The sequence below is a fragment of the Trachurus trachurus genome (genome assembly GCF_905171665.1).
Source record: "Trachurus trachurus genome assembly, chromosome: 3".
Classification (NCBI taxonomy): domain Eukaryota; kingdom Metazoa; phylum Chordata; class Actinopteri; order Carangiformes; family Carangidae; genus Trachurus; species Trachurus trachurus.
The window spans coordinates 28200991-28221428 of NC_139893.1; the positions used below are offsets into that span (position 1 = coordinate 28200991).

Here is a 20438-nt window from a genome sequence, read left to right on the forward strand (position 1 = left end):
GGACTCTGAACTCAGAGTTTGGGACTGAGGTGTATTTGTTGTGACTTGAACTCACCCACAGCTGGTCTCCAGCAGACTGTCCCCGACCTGCAGAGACGCCATGCCAAAGTCTGCTATCCTGATGTTGTTCTTCTCGTCTAACAACAAGTTTTCAGGCTTCAAATCTCTGTGGCTGGAGAACGACAGAAAACAGAAGACAGAGGCTCAGACACAGATCTGAAGTGAAAACCAACGAAGCAATGACTTTCTTCAGCTCTCATCAGCTTTTAGCTTTTCACAACTTTTTCTATTTATTTAATAATAACAATATATGAAAACGCAATAAAGTTACAATATGTATTGGTAGTATAGATGGAATGGTATTATTGACATACTGTATATGATACAATAAAAGTATAAATATGAGAAGAGAAGGAAGAGGAAAGAAAAAGAGAATAAATAAATAATAATAATCTATGATATGGCATATATTAACATAGTATAGTGCAATATAATAATTTAACCTAATATAATGTGACCAGATAATGTGAGATAAGATAAGATAATACAGGGCAATACAAGACATTATAATATAATATGCAATATGATTTAACCTGATATAGTGTGATGAGTTAATGTAAGATATGATAATATAATACAGGGCAATGCAAAACATTATAATATAATATAGCATGATGTAAAGTAGTACAATAATAACATTTACAAACATAAACTAATGTAAACCTATATATCATGATAATGACTATCACAAGAATAATTGTTAGAATTAGAATTAATTATTTATATTACGATGATAATAATATATCAGAGGGGCAAGCAAGGGGTCCCCCCACCCAGCCCCAAGTAGCCCAGTCGGGAGCCCTAGCAGGAGACAGGCAAGACGGCAGCGAAAGTTCAGTTCAGTTCTGTGAGTGTCCTTGAAGTAGTAAGAGATGTGAAATGTTTTTTTTAAGTTATCCTGAGCAAATCCTGTTCCTTTTGACACAGACTATCCGGTTAAAGCAAGGTGCGTCCAAACTCAGAGGCTGCATCTTTTGAAGGCTGCATTTGAAGACCAATCATGTGGTGGTGGCGCCACTCAGCTGTCCCATGTCAAAGGCCAATACTTACAAGGTGTAAGTACTAGATATTGGCTTAGCTTGATGGCCAACGCTGCAAATGTTACAGCATGTACTGTACTGCCAAGGTTACTAAGTGACAGTGAGAATCCTCAGTAGACCAGACCATCTGATTTCAGTTCGGACTTAATTTCAATTCATGAAAACACATGCATAAAGACACAAATGTTAGCTTGGTCTATCACCTTTGTGTGTCCCCTGGAAACAGCCACATGTTGTCACATCCGTGTTTTCTTAAGCTGCAATGCACTGGCCTCTAAGGGTATCTGTAACTATGGCTATGAAGGACACCAGTTGATGACTGCAGTTATTAAAGATGCAACCTCCTAGCTGAGATACAGCTTGTCACATGTTTTTATTTTGCTTATTTGTTGAAGTTCAATAGAAAATATGATTTCAATGCAGCAGGTTCTTACTGTCACAGCCAATTTGCTTTTAAACCTTGATCATGCTGGGGGATCTAAGAGTGGTTTCACACTTTTGTATCCCACTGTGTTACCTTCCAGTCATGTGGAACTGATACCCTCAAGGTGTAAAGGTCAAAGCCAGTATTAAATCTCCCTCTATTTACTGAAAATGAGTGGAGGAAATGAAACCACTAGACTGGACTCCCCTGACCCTGGTCATTTACCTCCCTGTTTCCCCCAGAGAAAAAAAAAAAACCAGCGTAGAATAAATCCAGTCCTTCAAAGCCAAACACTTGATGTGTAATGCTGAGAGTCAGAGGCAGAACTTCTTTGATGTGCAATTGCTCTTAGAAACACAGTGTTGCAGCTGTGCATCAAGGAACTAAAGGTGCTGGGAGAGATGAAAAGAGATCAAGAGGAGCTGGAGCCGCTAAAGTCGCCCCCGGCTACAGCTGATGAGGAGAGAGGCTGAAGAGGAGTCAGGCTGGAGGAAACCTGTTGTTCCACCATCAAAACAGAGGCAACACTTCAGAGCTTTTAGGAAGATCACTCCTCATAGAAATGATATAGAAAATGAATCTGCGAGGAATATTTTGATCAGTTAAAATCTGTGGTTGACTTATTTCACACTATGGGGCACGGTGACTAATCTAGTGACTCAGGAGCCCACCATGCCACTAAATAAAATCTGATGCTGCGTTGATTTAATGAGTGTTCAACATGTGTGAATAACAAACAATTGATGACTGTTAATTAGCTTCTGTCCACCAACCTGTCAGGAAAATGATGCAGCACAGAATGAAGTGTTTCTGCTGCTGAACTGAGAAAATACTGTAGTTTTTAAATGACCCCAAGAGAGGGAGGGCAAATTTAGAGGAAGTGGTTAAAGCTCCATGGTTCTTCTTCTGTTGTGTTTTATATTACAGTAAGTACTGATCCATGATACGAAATGAAAAAAAAAAAAAAACATCTCAGTGTTGTTTTACAGAATCTTCTCTCAGCTTCTCTCTTTATACTGTATGTAGCTTTAATATTTCGACTGTACATCCATGAAGAGGAAAAGAGCAACTGTTGCATTTGCTGCTCTTGTGACTTTAAAGCTGCTTCATAAACATCTTTTAATCTGTTGCAGCTTCTCGTCTTCTGTCTCTTAAGTGTTTCCATTGTCTTAACTATTGAGACAGTTGATCTCTCTCCATCTGTCTCACTCTGTCTCAGTTACTCTCTCTCTCCATCTTTCTCTCTGTCTACGTGAGCCTGATGAAACAGGGCTGCAGATTTTACCTGCTTATTCCAGGTCTAACTTAGAAACCCTCCACACTTGCAGTTGGAAAAAAAAATGGATTGACGACATTTCAGTGCACAGACCTAAAACAGAGTCGATACAGTTTTCTGTACTGTGAGTGCACCGGGCAGTGTGTGGGAGTTTTTAGTTCAACCTCAGTCGGCCTGTGGTCAAACTTCTGCTTCTTATTGAACCTGCTCTAAATGTCAGGTGCAGCTGCAGTCAGCTGAGAGGAATCAGGCGATTCTACTGAGCTGAACTATTTTTTTAACAATTATATTAAATGAATCACACTAACGGTGATGACCTGTGTTTTATATTTTGTTTGATGCACTGACGTCAGTTGTGTGTGAGATGAAGAGCAAATGAAGTCAAAGTAACAAACCATATGGAGTGGCTGTGGCAGAAGTCCAGGGCTGAGATGATCTGTCTGAAGAACTTTCTGGCCTCTTTAGGTGTTAACCGTCCCTTCTTCACCAGGTAGTCGAACAGCTCCCCCCCGGACACGTGCTCTAGCACCAGATACCTGCATGGGAGGAGAGTGGGAACAGGCCACGGCGGTGAGACGTGTACCAGCACAGCAACTGTGTAAATACAATTTCCACAGAGATTAAACAGATCCATCAGACGACGTCCTACGTCCCATTTTTCCTCAGAATTAAAGAGGCATTCATGAAATTATTGAGTCATAAACTACAAAGTATTTGTGTGCGACATGTTGAAGTTAGCGCCGATGCGTGATGTAAATCCAAGAGCAAATCCTCGGCCCCTGTTGGTTTGTGTGTCTGTGGTTTTTTAAATGTTTTATCTCTCTCCTCCGTTCATTTATCTCGGAGACGTCGCTGATCCCTGCTCTGCGTAGAGAACCGGCTCCTCCCGCGGCCCGTCCTCCTGCCGCCTGATTTATTAGCAGATTAAGGGATCTGCTCGAGCGTTTACCTGTCAGGGCTATTTAAATTAGAAACATGTTCGCTTGTGATTTGTGAGTGTGAAACGTTCTGCGGCAAACTCCTCGCATCCATGATGACCACCCGTCCCTGTCCTCGCGTCATTAAGAAAACAAATTCCCGCTCCATTTGACGCCGGCGCCTTTATCAATTATTGAACGACGTATTAAGCCACGCCGCTGGAGCGCAGCAGATTAATGTATACAATAAAACAGGGATATACGTTAAAGATGCAGAGTAGCAGGGGGCATGTTAAAGTAGGACGAGCACAGAAACATCACAGGCTTTAATGAAATCCCCAGAACCGGCAGCGCGGCAGGGGCGGACCACGGTGCTGCAGGGACTCAGAAGAAGAACCCTAACCCTGGATCTGGTCTCAGATTTAATTCTCACACTTCATCAGAGCTGTTTGTCAGCCAGAGGTCAGGAGATACAAACTCTGATAGTGAACACTTCTCTCTTTCTCCAAAAGAAAACAACATCTCGGCCTGAACCCTCAGTGGATGTTTCTCTGTTACACCAAACGCGCTCAAGTAAGGTTGCCTTAAAATTCTTCTTAAAATGTTTACTTTGGTATTTAAGGTTTTAAAGGTATTTTAGTCCTATAAGTAGCAGTTATTTAGCTGTTACTGCTGTACATGTATTTATTCTACAGTATTTATTGATCTGCTGCTTCCTGATCCTGTATAATTTCCTCATCACCAAAACTGTATATAATTTTTGTCTGTATTTCAGATGTATTTACTGCTGCAACTAAGGAGAAACATTTAATGTTAAGCATCATACTTAAGTCAGAAACTTTAGGTGTTTTGTGCAACGGTTCTTGAATATTATCCTTAAATTCATTCTTTGTATATAATAATGTAAAGTTGTATATAACTTACTTTTAATGGTGGCGACTTATTTATTCTTTATTCTTTAACTGCTATTCCCTGTCTGTGAAATATTTTGTTTCATATTCAAATTAAATATCTTCAACCAACCAATCAACCAATACTGAACCTAAATATCTCATCAGTGTAAATGTATGAGACACAGTTCGCACTACATCACACTGTGTGAGTGATGCTGTGAATGTAGCCTGTAGTGCAAAGTACTGAGTGGTCTGGTCACTAATGTCCACATACACATACAGTAGGTGCAGTTTGGTTCATTTATAGATGTACTTACAGGTATTTCTTGTTTTCGTAGACGTCGTGCAGCTTTAAAACGTGAGGGTGCTCTATGAGTTTGAGGATGGCTATCTCCCGCTCCACCTGCAGACACACAAACAGGAGAAAAAAACACAGTTATGGACACAAAACCTTCATCTACACACACACAAATGTACAGTACAGTACACACACACACACACACACACACACACACACACACACACACACACACACACACACACACACACACACACACACACACACACACACACACACACACACACAGAGGCTCTGGGCTGTGTTTCACACCCTTGTGTTTTGGTGCTCGCTGAAACAAAAACTCCAACACTTAACCTCTGGATCTGGTTCACCTGTAAAGTCTGATGGTTTGGTACTGAGGCATTGTGGAGTTCGATGCCTTACTCTGCTCATTTAACACAAATACATCTGAGCAACATACACATTAAGCTTGGGCAATCAAACAGTGGATGTGAAAACAGAAACTGCTCCTGTTTTCACACCAAGGGGAGCAACCAGGGTCCTGTTTCAGAAAGCAGGCTCAACAAACTAATCCAGATCTCCAAGCTGACTGAGCCTGAGCATGAAAACTCGGAAAGGTTTTTGGTTTCAGAGCGGCTGATCAGAATAATATTGAGCCTGAGGGAAGCGCGTTCACCGTGAGCAGAAAAAGCCATCATCAGTGGAGCGCATGACACTATTCACAATGGCACCAAGTAAGAAACAGAGCGACTTATTTCACTCCAACCGAATTTGAGATTTTAATGGTGGAGTATGAACATATTAAAAAAATCTATAACAGCAGCTGCAGCGAGTAGTTGCCAGACAGCAGGTTTGCTTCACAGCACATGTTACCATAGCAACTGACTCAGGATTACGCTGAACCAGCTCTTTGAAATGGAAAACTTGGAGTTTCCCTCATCTCAGGCTTAACATACTCAGAATTTTCACTAATCCCGCTTTCTGAAACAGGGCGTCCTGGATGATCTTAAATAAGCTCATGTGTGTCTGTCTGTGTCGGAGTAGAGGCTGATTATGTCGATGTAAGCGCAGACAATGTGAAGGATAAGCCGGAGCCACAGAAGCACTCTCAAGGCCTCGTGGGAGCTGTAGCTGAATAACGGCTCTTTTATCTCAGTTTAAGTGTAACGGCCTGAGCAGCAGTAGATATTTATCTACCTGAGAACGTGAATGTTAAACCTCAGCGTCATGAGAAAAAACTGCAGTGACTGTTCCTTCATCTTCTTGTTAAAGAGCTGACCTGCTCTGTCCTCCACTCAGGGATTCAGTCTGAGATAAGAAGCTGAACCCCCCCTCCCACACACACACACACACACACACACACACACACACCACCGCTCTCCCTCTAAAGCAGCAGTCGAACAGCGCTCACATACTGAAGCGATGATGACTGAACTATGTCAATATGTGATGCTGCACAGCAGGATCTCAACTACCACCGTCATCATCTCTCAGACTTCTGGCTGCTCCTCATCCATGACGCAATTCAGAGTAAAAGCATGATTCCAAAATAAGGGCACGCGAGAAAACGTGCAAATTGAGACACCAGTTCCCTCATTAACATGTTCATTCAAAATGTCTTCTGTATAAGGTTTTTCCATATGAACACGAAACAAAGCACGACTGCATCTGAAGTCTGGTGCACATTATTTCTCTATATGACCAGTTTCTGATTTTAGTATTAATTTTAGAGATGGGACCAATCCGATCTATTATAAATATCAGGCCCTATGTTGATCTGGGTTCTGATTTTTGCAGATATTTATTTTTCTACAGTTCTTGCATTTTTATTTCAAATATTCAATTTGAAAACCTTGAGCTGCTGCTGCTGCAGTCGCCCCAACCTGTTTAAATGTGAAGCCAATATTGCTCTACTAATTGTCATGATGGGTTTACTATAGCTTTGAGTAACCTGATATAAAATACCAACAAAAACAATAATAGTAGTATTTTTATTATTATAAAGAAGTTCATTTGTTGAAGGGACGTGATTTTCCTGCATCTGTAATTATGTGTTTACATTTTAGTCTGAGTGATGAGGGAATTAGCAGGATAGAAATGTAAGACATTGAGACACTGAGGTGATGTTAACACCTGTTCATTACATCGAACCCTGGAGGCCTCACAGCCACAGAAGCCACTTTATCAATATTAGTTTGTTGAAAATGTCATATCCGACTTCCAATCAGGGATCTATACAACATGTAATCAAACTAATCCTTCATCGATACAACCCATTGATTTCAGATTCCCATCAGTGCTGAGCTTTAAAGTGTGAGGTGCAAACATTATCAGTCATCTGTCAATCAACACTCGTTCTGTCCTCAAAACGTGTCTCCCGCCCTGACTCTGAGTCATCCCCCCGGTGTCCCTGCTCAACAGCTACGTGACAGGCCTGACGAGCCGGGCGCAAGACAGAAGACACCAGAAAATGAAATTTCATTTCCATCAAAGCCCCAACTCTTCAAAGGTCTGTCATGGCCGAGTGATGGTGGCCAGCAGAAAATAAATAATAAAAGAATTTCCTTTAATCTTTGGCCCAGTGGTTTTCCCAGAGCAGACTGTCATGGCACCCTCTCATCCTGAAAGTCTTCTCCCAAAGAGGAGGAAGAATTCTAATATCAGCGCCCAACAAAAGATCTTTCAAGGTTCGCTGGATAAACTGGGCGAGTGAATGACAAGAGTTTCACAGAATAGCACCGACAACAGCTTTAAAGTGCTAATACTGGCCTAGATTCTGAGGTGACATCACTGTTTTCACAGTCGATACAAATTTGGTCTCCCTGTTAAAACTTCATGTTTCTTCTTTCTTCTTCTTATTCTGTTTTTATCTGAAGTGCTGATCCATAAGAAGATACAAATGTAGTTTTACATCTCATTTCTCAGATCTCTCTCTGGAGCTCTGACGCAGGTCAGTGCCAGCCAATCAGAAGAGAGGAGGCACTGAACTTCTCTTCTGATTGGCCGACTTTTTTTCTGAGTTATCCAATAAAAATAGAGTGGATTTCAGGTAAAACACTGAGAGAAACCAAATGCTGCAAGTGTCAGATGGTGGGTCAATGTGGGCGGGGCTTAGTGACTGCTTTGTTGTGACATCACAAAGTCCCAGAAGTCCTTCTGACGTATGAAAAAGTATAAAAATACAATCATTAAACACAGTATAGATTATTTTATTAATCCAGAGACAAACATTTATATATGTGTTTATGAATTACAAACTAATGCTTAATAGTGTGTAGTTATTTATTTTCTCTTTTTTTTAATATGTTTTGGCATTTTTGCCTTTATTTGATAGCACAGTGAGATGGACAGGAAAGGGGGAGGCAGAGAGAGCGGTAATGAAATGCTGGAAATGTCTGCCCGATGCAGGACTCGAACCGGGGACGCCTGCGTTGAGGACTGTAGCCTCTACATGGGGCAGCCGCCTTAACCACTGTGCCACGCACCGCCCCGTGTGTAGTTATTTCACTGTGGACTGAGGCTTTGACACTTCCATGTCTAAAATCTGTTTAAAGCTTTATGAGATCAGATTTACAGAAATCAGTCGCTGTTCACTTTACCCTCCACTTTTTATCATTAGCTCCGACCTCACAGTGAAGTGAGCGTGTGCAAATACTTCTACACAAACAGGAAATGATGAAGACTGAGGAAACACCATTAAATCTAGCAGCTGCTGTCACTCCACAATATTTGCTTGTCAGAGTGTAAATTACTCAGACCGCCTGTGTTTTACCCATTTTGCAAACTAATTATCCAAGTCTGAGTAGATTCCAGATCTAACTATGATACACCTGAAACGTAGGGTAACACTTTACTTGAAGGTATCGTCATAAGACTGACATGACACAGTCATTCACGTGTCATAAATATTATGTCAATGTCATAACGTTGTCATTAAGTGTCATTCGGTTTTTGTAGGGTTAGGTTTAGGGTTAGGGTTAGGGTTAACCGAATGACACATAATGACAACGTTATGACATTGACATAATGTTTATAACACGTTCATGACTGTGTCATGTCAGTCTTATGACAGTGTCATGTCAGTCTTATGACGATACCTTCAAGTAAAGTGTTACCAAACGTAGTTTAGTCTTGTCAGTGAGATGAATGTGGTCAAATAGGACAATCTTGTTTTTCCTATTTCAACATAATTTATGTTGAAATAAATGACTTTTCATTATCATCTAATTTTGTGAACCTGTTTCCTGATGATGAGGACGAAGAAGACGAAGAAGAAGAAGACAAATGCACATTACAGCTCTAATGATGTCCGTGTCAGCTGACTGTTTGTCTCCCGCCTTTAATGTGGTGACATCACTGCAATTTAACGCTGCAGTATCTGTCCGGACACTTTGGATTCCCAGGTGTCACGCAATGACTCATATCTGGGATGGCTGCAGGTGCAGTGCCTCAGCCCCTCCCCCTGCTATCAGATCTAATTACCCTCATTTTCATCTCCTCACACAACCGTGGGCACGCATGGCAGAGGCTAATTAAACACATGTACAAGGTAAACAGACATTCAGCCCCCTGCCCTCCCTCTATGAGCAGCGAGGCCGACATTTATTAGGCACGATTATGACCCATTTGGTTTTTTAATGGGTGGTAATAAAGTGTGTGGGTGTGGAGGGAAGACCTTGGGGAGTACGGCGGAAAAATGAGCTGTAACATAGGTGATGGGTGCACCGCTGTAACTCCTCTGGCTCAGGTCTCAAGGATTTCAGAGAAACACCCTCTCCGACAGCAGCCAGCTGTTGTTCGGGCTACGTTGATCTCCCAGAGTCTCGACTAATCCTGCACCACTGTCCTCCGCTCACCTCAATTATCTCAGGCTCATCTCCTCTGTTGAGACGAATTAGCAGAACTGTTTCCAGCTGTGTTCACTCTCATTAAAAAGGCATTAACATATAAGTTTTATCGTGATAAGTCCTGCATAATGCAGACTACAGTAGGAGTGCACTTTAGATTTAGGGTGCTTATACATTAATATAAAGCAATTATTGCGCAAGAATATGATATGTAAATGTATCAGACCACTACCAGAATCATGTCCAGAATCTCAGGGACTGGAAGAAGTCAAGACAGTGCAGAGTCACGTGTTCATCTTTTCCAGACCTAGGTCGTTCCTACAGCAGTCACCATGTGCAGATCATGGAGGAAACCATTGTAAAAACATGATATGATTGAACTACAGTTGTTTCCAACTCCAACCAGCCAAGTTACAGGAAACAAGGTCTGAACAGGAAAAAACTCTGTCACCTCTGACCTGATCTTGTGTCGTTGCATTCAAGGTCTAGTTCCTGTGGTGGGATGTGAGAGTCTCACAGGTGTAAATGAGCCGATTAAACTTCTGTTCACCTCCTCACTATTCCTCTGAGCTCCAACAAGACGGATTTTATCCCACCAGTACTGGTACATTCCTACTACACACACAGTTTGTGTCTGTATCTGCTGAACAGATCTTCACCTGAGGTCAAACCATCCACCTGTCTGACACACATCCTCTCTCACCTCCTCTCAGACCAGAGTGGTAATGTGAACCCCCCCAGAGTGCCATGGGTCAGCCTCGGGGTCTCCTACTAGTTGGATGTGTCCAAAATATTTTGACAGGACGGCCATCATGATCAGACACAGTGGCACTGGATGTCTGAGCTCCATGTCCTATCTCTCAGTGCCTGGGAACACTGGAGATGGAAGTAGTACAGGCTCCTCGCAAGACAGGTGGAGGCTTAGTGAAGTTGTCAGTACAATACTTTAACACAGTTCAAAGTCAGGTAGAGTATTTGTGCCTCACAACTCCAAACCACAGTGAGTCTGTTTCGTGGAGCAGTAAGTTGGTGCAGCATTGTCTCATCCATTTTGGAGATTCCTACTCTCTCTGTTCTTTGAAAGTTCAGCCCTGTCACAGTGATTTGCATCAGTCAATGGTGCAAAAAAAGCCAAGTAATAAGTTCAACTCAATTCCAATGCACAGTGAGAGTTTATCTCTCCTCCAGAGTGAATCCTGATCACTGTGATAATCCATTTCCCCAAATGCAACTTTTACAAATGTTGCTTATTTGCTTGGCAACAGTTTATTTAACTGTAAGGACGAGATGGTCCCAAGTGAAGCAGAAAAAGATCGCTTGTCCTTCCAAAACACTTAAGTGCAATTTGGTTAATTCATGCCATCAGCTTTAATTACATAATGCACTTAATGCTGACATCTGCAACTGTCCCTGAGTCTTTTGGCCTCGCAGCCCGAGAGAGGTTTTTAAAATGATGCAGGGGCCGGAGCCAGTTCTTGTGATATCTCTGGGCAGAGAGCAAAACAAAATGCTCAGCGTCATTTTTTTTTTTTTGTAAAGTTTGGCAGGTTGCTTAAATCAGTCAAGAGGTGGCCGGATGAAGTGGTGAGTCTGGTCAGGTTTGTCTCTGACACCAGTGACAATTCAAAGTGTGAAGTCAGACAGCTGGAGAAGACTGATGATGAGGACGGACGGTGACTCGGGCCAAGCAATTTTGTGAAACAGCGTCCAAACAGACATCCAGCCACGCAAAGCCAGAGAAGCACATACTGGGAGTCAAGACACTATGTATATATATATATAGAGAAAGAGAGAGTTAGCGAGTATGAGGCTTGACACTTCATAGAGGTGACTCGTGGCGAAAAAGAAATGTGCTAAAGATAGAAAGGTGTTAAACCAAGAAACTGGTACTTTTTCTACTTTCTGATACGACTCACAGGGGTGTCTCCTGAAATGTCGTCCCTTCTTTACCAGACCTTGGTTGTCATGGTTACAGTAAGAAACATACTATCTTCTCCATCATGGCTAGAAACGGTCAAGGCTTGGTTAGATGTAGGAAAAGATGCTGATTTTGACTAAATGGAGTTCTTCCTCTACATTAAGACGATCTTGTCATGTTGTCATGGTAATAGTAGTATCGCTCACCAGACCTTTGTCCAGAGAAATAACAACAACAGCCGTGAACAAAAGAAAGAGCATGAAGTGCTGGTTTTACGAACACCGCTCTTCTGCGTCACATTCGTCCATCCACCACAACCTCCTCCTGACGTGGACTTTGTTCTACGTCAAAGCTCGTTCCCCTTTGTTCATGTCGTAACCACTACAACCACTAGATGTCACCTAGCAACAAAACCTAACAACGGATCTAATTAACCTGCTGCTGAGACAACCTGTGGGTTCATTTGTCTCTTGAAATCAGTCGCTAATAGCAACACAGTGCACTACATTTACATTTCATGACTGTCCAAGCCTGAAGAGCTCCATCTGTCTGTCACCTCACACAGACTTTTGCTTTTGGAACAAGCGCCAAAATGCACCATGGGAGTCGAGACACTTTAACGTTGAGACACTTTCTAAAAGACTCATTACTCTTTTGTCCTGATGAGTCCTCTGGCAGAGCTTCATCCAGCCGTGGCCGTGCTCCAACCATGAGTCAGATGATATAAAAAAAGTTTTTATTGGATGAAACGCACGCACTCAAACAACTCGAAACTTCAGGAAAGGGTGTGGGGGTGGGGGTGGGGGGGAGGAAGGACTGACCCTTATTGATTTCTGGCAGGTGTTACCTTCGCACCCTGCTGATACTCATTTTCCTGCAGCCCAGTGAGCCGCTCTGAGCTCCTGACTCATGGCAACACTTCTCCTCCAGTCAACGCCTCCATGCGTGGTAGCTCCTCTTAATGAATTATGAGGATTGACTCTAGTAACCGCGCGCTGCCTCCAAATCCCTATTTAATTGAAACACGATACAGAGCTGAGGGGCACGAGGGGCGATAAATTGGAACATCCGCTTGGTAATCAAACTGCCATCTGTTGCTATGACGTCTGGGCGATACTGGAAAAGAGGAGGAGAGAGGAGGAGAGAGGAGGAGAAGAGGAGGAGGAGAAGAGTCCGTCCATTGAGCTCTCAAACCACACTGGACGACAGTGTGGTAAAACCAAATGGCCGCTATCAACCTCTGTGTGTGATTAGACAGAACATCCACATGTTTTATGAAGCAGCACAAATCCATTCAGAGAAAGGAGTGGCGGAGCAGGTTGGCTGTGTGACAGAAATAAAGAACAGAGGAAGTAAGGAAGAAAGGAGAAGAAAAGGAGCGGAGAAGAGACAAAAGACAGAAGAAAAGGGCAGGATGATGATGAAAACCATGATTAGGAGAGAGGAGAAGGAAATAAAAAGGAAAGGAAAGACAAAAAAGGTAAGAGCCAAGAAAGAATATAAATTAGTTGAATGGGAAAGAAAAGGAGGTATAGGACAGAAGAGAGGGATGGACAGACAGGAGGAGGAACGCAGGCTGCAGCGTCTCTGCTGCCGGTGCTGCTGGGTAACGAGCAGGTGGCGAGCTCGGTCTGATCCGTACGTATGTCTGGTGACGGGTGAGATGGAGCCAACAGCCTCCTCATCCTCCTGTGACTCCTGTGACTGCATCAGGCAGAATAACAGCAGACATGTGGAGGGGCTGGTGGGCTGGAGGGAGGGGTCAATGTATGTGTATGTGTGTTTGCGTGTGGGGGTGTCGGTGTGACGACGAGCAGATTAAGGTCAGTGTTGAATCATGGGAACAGGGCAGATGCTCTCTTCTCTGGTGGATTGCAATCAGTTTCCTTTTACTCCTCTGTCGCCCCTCTGTCACTCAAACCGGCAGCGGCGCTGAAGACGTCCAGGATCCCCGGGGCGACGCATTGAAGCAGGTACCAACACTCAGAGCAGGACATCATCATCATCATCATCATCCTCCTCCTCCTCCTCTTACTCCTCTTCGTCCTCCATTTACAGTGATGGTTCAGTCCGTTGCTGCTGACAGTGTGCACTGAGTCCCTCATCTCACATCTCCAAGAACAAATTAAAGTGTAGGTCGCTGACGCTGCTAAAACAAGTTTGATGGCTCAATAGGCGCAGGCAGACCTTTATTATCATTATTATTGGATATACTGTATATTAGGCCAAAGTCGCCCTAAATCAAGCTTCACACCACATCACACACTGTGAGGACGTTTGGGGAAACACTTGTAAAATTCACACGGATCCAGTCTGCACCATCTGACAAAGGGTAGAAGAACAGTTTATAGAAAATGGACAAGCTAACTTGTTGTGAACCTAAAAAGCACTTAAAAGACCTGGCTGTTCAAATCATGAACAAAATTAAAAAGTCAAAAGGGACTGTAAATATGACCTGAGAGGAATCTGTGAGTTGTGGTTGTGTCATTAAAAAATGATATGTTGAGGGGGGTAACTGGATGGAAATGTGACGCTGGTGTTCGAGTTATTTGAATGTTTTCTCAGCAGTTGTTTGTTCTCATTTTGTTGGAATATATTACCTGTCTTTGATTCAACTGACGGACACAGTTTGTCGAGGAATGAGTTTCTATTCAAATCATATTAGCCGATTATTGTAATGAAAAAAAAAGGAACAAAGGTTACAGGACTAGAATGGTAGAATTTACTGCAGGGATTTGGAAACAAATGTTTATTCTTGATGATTCTAAATAAATAAAATCATAAAATATCATTATTATTCTATTATTATTGTCACCAGATGTGTTTGAACTCCCAGGTTAAGGTTAGGAAGAGAAAATGGAGACAGTGATGAAGTTACAACTCAAATTGATGGTTATAAACATCACCGAGAACAGGCACTTCCTGTTTGTGCGTTTTACTCTCTGGATTTCTCCTTTTAAAACTCTCACATGACTCACTCCCTCTCTTAGATTGCCTCTCTGTGAGCCTGTGTTTGTGTATGTTGTTAAACTTAAGAGTTGTTGTGACAAAATGCAAAGCGTGAAAGTTAAATCAGGGGACATTAACGGTGAGATGCAGCAGAACAAAATCAAACAGAACCACAACAATACTGCTCTTCCAGTTCAAAATGTTTTTCCTTTCTGTACTTGAACACAAGTAACATAATTATTAACTGGTAAATGCTGAAGGGTTTTTTTTTCCAGTTGAATTTTAAATAGATTATTTAAATGCAAATTAGAAATACATGTAATTACTTTTTAAAATGCATAATTTTATTATTTGATGAGAGCTGAGCATCCATCAGAGATAAGGAGCCGGTGTCTCTGTCATCATGGTTCAGGTGTGAAACCAAACACAATGTTGTCAGAGACGCTAATCCCCACACTGAGGACACGTTCTCACACACACACACACACATACAGTACACACACACACTTCATGTAGCAGAAGCACTGGGTAGAATCAACACAGTTAAGTCAGTATTGACACCATTAACACAACCAGCCACTCGTTGAGGAGATGAAATGAGTCCAGTCAGGCATGATGGGCTGCGGTCAACCTCTGAAGAGCCCAGACGCACAATCTGCTGCACTTCAACTGGAAAAAGAGATTTAATCACACACACCAACACACACACACACACACACACACACACACCCTCCTGCCCTGCCTTACTGTATGCCGGTCGTGTACTTTCAGGCTCACCACACAAGTTTCCCACTGGGACCAGACCAGGGCCGTTGCTAGGAATTCGGAGCCCCCTTACAGAATACTAAAGTGGGCCCCTACCCCCTAACTTTTCCACTTTTTTTCTTAGACTACGTACGTATTATCATTTTTTATTTAGCCTACTTTGTTTTGATGCTAATGCAGCATTACTATGAGTATTAGCAGGGTCTTATGCAGAATAAATCAGTTATACAAAGATTAGACTACTGGGGGTTTTTATGGGCCCCACTGGGCGCTGGGCCCCTAGAATTATCATCATCTTTCTCCCCTATACAACGGCCCTGGACCAGACTGAAGACACACACACACACAAACATCCTTAATCTATGTATTAAGTATTCTGTGGCGTAGGTTGGTCAAGAACATCCTGATTATCCTCCAATAATCAATAGCTATATTGCACACTCACGCCACTTAGTCTAATAAATGTGTGAGAGTGTGAGTCTGATGAGTCCTGGACTGTTGCTCTATCTGCTCTCTGTGTGTTAGCCCCTCGTGCTTGCAGCTCAGGATCCTCCACCTGTGTTTGGTCTAATGAGACTGTCCATTAGCTGCATCGACACTCTGCTGTAAATGCCAGGTTTGACATCTGGGTGCCAGGCGGGGTGACGCTGCCACCCCCACCCCCACCCCCACCACCACCACCGCCGCCACCCCCATGTAAGGTGCTGATCTCTAAGGTAGTGTGGTAAATGTCAGGCTGCTCATCTCACCAGGAATCGCTCTCACACGTACACATGCTCACAGATGGTAGATACAGGAAGCTTGGTATACAAGACTGGACACAGTAATGTGTTGCATAATTATGTTTCCATTAACATGTGACAAAGGGAGCAGGAAACCTGAGGGACTTTTAGTCGTGTTAGCAGCGTGGCTCTGCTAGTTTATGATCTGCCAGTGCTGGAGTAACAGATCAGTTAGGCTCAAGTCCAATCTTTTGGTCGTATCCCTCCACCAACCAACCAAACACACTGTCTCCATGGTCCCAATCTCATTCTTGAGAGTTATCACCTTGTCATTTTATCCTGTTTGATATTTGAGTTAAACTATGTTATATACTGTATGTTCAGACTGATTAATTGTTTCATCTGAATCTTTCTCTAGCAGTATCATGTTTGTGGTTCTCTCATTTCTATAGGTATGCACCACACAAAAACTGTAGGACTGACAGGGACAGGGACAAAGAAAGTGTTATTACTCGTTAGAGGCAAACATTGTAAAGATGAGGAATATCAGCCAATCAATGGATTATATGGCTTTTACTCCCTAATATCTACATCAGTTTAGTCCTAATAATCAATACATCAGTTCATGAGTTATGGCCAAAGACCTGGTGACCTTTGACCAAAATTTAATGAGTTAATTTCAGGAAAATGGGACTGATGGACAAACATAAGTCCTCTGACTTACAGCACTTAGTTTTCTTTCCTGTTCTGGGGTTATACTGTTATAAAGGTTCAAGGTTCAAGTCCACAAACTACTTTGCCAGTGAAGGATGTTGGGAGATCTAAACTGAGTCAGTGTCACAGCAGTTTCACAAAACTGAGCTCCTCACAGACAAGAGTCAAAGTTCACTTTGTTCTTTAGCAGCTAAACGTAGTCGTGGTTTTCTTTCAAGAAACAAGCAATGCTGTTTGTTTTCCCTCGAGCACCTTCTCCTTTTCCTTCAAAGTACACTGGAAACCTGAGAGCAAGTGTTCAGTTCAGCCAATGGGAAAACTTGAAGAATTGGATCTAAACTGTATCAGTCATGGATAAAGATCTAAAAAGGAAAAAAACTAAACAAAAACAAAATGTATTTATATGGTAATGGTTTGAGTTATTCCTTTAAGAGGTTCCATGTGTAACAATGAACAAGGGAAATGTAAATGTGTCTTGTATTGTGAACAGAGGATACATTCATATGCTAAACCTCAAAAGAATTCATCCAGTGCTTTGCAAACATGGAGATAAAAGATGCAAAAGAAAGAAAGAACGAGACAAAAAAAGTGAACCTGCAGCTCTGTGAAAATGTCAAACTAAATGGGACAAAGTAGGGTCTCTTCAAAACGCCAGATGAAGGAGGAGGAGCGAGTGCCGGTGAACATCACATATGTATGTAACACACCACTCTGTCAAAGTATCATTTGTCATTTGTATTTATATTTTTAGGTGGCCAGTAAGATTTTATTGTGCGAGCGCACACAACGGCCATAACCTGAGCCAATGGCTGCCTGTTGCCATGACAACAGGGGCTCCTGGCATCTCCTAAAATAAGACAGAGGCGGGTAAAGATTAGAGGAAGCTGCTGCTGCGCGGGGCAACCCCCTCGCACAGACAGAGGAGGGGGAGGGCGTCGCTCACGAAAGGCAGAGCTGTGACACGAGCGAAGGAGAGCGGGAGAAAAATCATTTCAGCCGAGCATCTGCTGCCTTCATCTCCTCCGCTCTCCATCTAATTACAAACACAACACTCTGATGGGTGATAATCTGATGGAGATGAAAGTGGGAGAGTGACAACGCACCAGCGTGGAGTGTTACGACCCTGAAGGTTCACTGAGCAAAAAGGAGAACAATAGTGGAAAGGACGGCAGAGGAAGCTTGATCCAGAAATGACAGCAGAGGTCATTTATCTTTACTCCCAGGATAACTTGCGTTCATGTTTCCTACTGGACTTTGTTAGTTTACCAGGGGGCAGCTGTGGCTCAGGCGGTGGAGCAAGTTAGAGGTTTTAACCCCAAAACCTCCTGTCAAAGTGTCAAAGTGTCACCACTTCAAATAACTTCAAATAATCTTTATTGTCCACAATTATGAAAAAAATGCTACAGTATAAGCTTCACATGCTGGTTGAAATTACACTAAACACATTGATTTAGCACAGCACAATAATCACAGACGTGACTCCATTAACAAAGTTACAGCATAAGGTCTTAACAACTCTTTAGTGCATGACCAGATGCTGCAGTCTGCTCCTGTACCAATGTGCACAAAATACATACCATGTATAAAAATAAAAAAAATGTTAATTTCCCCCAAATCATAGAAGTGTTACCACAAAACCATTGGATATTAGATTTTCCCTGAAAACCTAGCTTTAATGTCTAAGCAGTTTTACAGTGCAGTCTGGGCTGTAAGCCAACACAGGTTGGGTGAATGGTTTTTATTTAGATATTTAAATTGTTGTTTCATGTGTATGAAGAACATTAAATCATTTAACATGTCAGTTTAATCTAATTGGTTAAACTAAACCACTAAACCAGTGAGTAAAAGTTTAGATCTACCCCTGACTCATACTGTGTTTCCAACCTGAGGCCTCTTTAATTGTTCTAACTAGATAAGATAAGATAAGATATACTTTACTGTCCCAGAGGGAAATTCATTGTGGGCAGAAGTGCAGACAGAGACTGTTTCGCCATGCAGCAGACATAAGACAGGATAACTGTTAACTGTATTTGAATTAAATGAAGTGCTGAAGTTCAGCTTTTAGATGAATGACACTAAATCGCACCATGTAACTTATTTTATGACACAGAGGAAGCTCCCGCACACTGTCTTGACTTGCATATTATGTTTAATCAGAGAACAACGTTTCGGTCGCTAGGGCCTTCATCAGGTCATAACCTGCTGTGACTGTAGACAGACGGAGCAGATTTAAGTATCTCCTTCTACATCTTCATGTTTCTGCAGGTTAAACAGGTGTTGATGAAGAGATGATGTTCGGGCTTGAAGTCATCTAATTAACAAAGGCCTTACCTTGTGTGTGCAGATCTGGTGCAATAACATGATGGAACCGGGTGAGGCTCCATAGCCATCGGCCACTATCAGAGCCTAACTTCTGCATTAATGATAGTTAATGATGTCCTATCATCCTATCACAACTTCGACCAAGACGCATATTGTTGACCACATTGTTATTAGTGGTAGAAACTGCAACCAGGCAGCTACAGCCTCGCTTCTCTGCCCTTTACCAGCCACTGATTGCTTTCAAACTGACTTCTAAGTTGCTGTGACATCACTGATGAGATGTTACTGCACTTGACAATCGAACTCGCCTCCGCTCAGAGTAACATCAGTGTTAATGACCAATTATCTGCCAGACTTAACGGCAGATAGACGAGTCCCACACACACTCTACTCATTAGGATGAAACGACTTAAAAGCTCAAAACCACAGAGGTAAATGGTCTGGTCACATGTGCGTGCACACACACACACGCACACACACGCACGCACGCACGCACGCACGCACACACGCACACACACCTATGTAATTGCCATATATTTGAGATGTGGACAGCAGCAGAGGTCTGATGCACAGTCTTTTACTTCAGAAAATTTGCTGCTGCTGATCAAAGCAGGTCCTACTACTTGAAAACCTCACAATGACTCATCCACACACACACTCGAAATATCACACCACCACACACAAAAACACATTATCACACTCACACCTTTTGTGTATCCCATGCTGCTCAATAAAGCCATATTGATGGATCTGTCTTGTCTAAAATATCTTCAGATGACAGTAAACCGGTAAAAAACTAAGCTAATTATACACTAAAGTGTGTGTGTGTGTGTGTGTGTGTGTGTGTCAGAGAATATAAGAGACTATAAAAAGGCAGAAAACTGTAACAAACACTGTCAAATCAGTATTTAGAGAATCAGAACATGTTTTACACGATATAAAAGGACAAAACTGAATCTGAAAAACGAGGCCTCTAACACAGGGATCAGAGGTTTTGTAGTGATAAGATGTGCAGACGTGAAACATGAATAAACCACTACAGGTGTGTGTATGTGTGTTACCTTCATGAGAACAGACTCGCTGAGCTTTTCTCTGTTGACAATCTTTATGGCGACTTTCTGACACGTAACACAGTGGACGCCCAGCTTCACCAGACCTGAAACACAAACATCAAATTAAATTAACATGAAGTTGTTTCTTCAAAGTCTGATTCACACTGAGAAAACAGGAAAAGAGGAAAACATAAGAGGACGGAGTCATGCATCTGGATAAATGACATCACACTCGAGG

The 20438-nt window shown here is 42.4% G+C and overlaps 1 protein-coding gene across 2 annotated transcripts in view; it reads right to left on the reverse strand.

Moving 5' to 3' along the window:
- The window catches only part of LOC311008259 (serine/threonine-protein kinase BRSK2-like), a gene marked incomplete at its 3' end in the record, with an annotated part of 116591 nt that overhangs the window by 35677 nt on the left and 60476 nt on the right, over positions 1-20438 (reverse strand). For both annotated transcript variants that reach the window (XM_084001762.1, XM_084001763.1), the window contains exons 2-5: positions 20210-20304; positions 4928-5013; positions 3196-3336; positions 56-172 (exon numbers count right to left, since the gene is read on the reverse strand). In XM_084001762.1, the coding sequence (XP_083857888.1) occupies positions 56-172; positions 3196-3336; positions 4928-5013; positions 20210-20304 (439 nt within the window). The remainder of the gene's footprint in view (positions 1-55; positions 173-3195; positions 3337-4927; positions 5014-20209; positions 20305-20438) is intronic.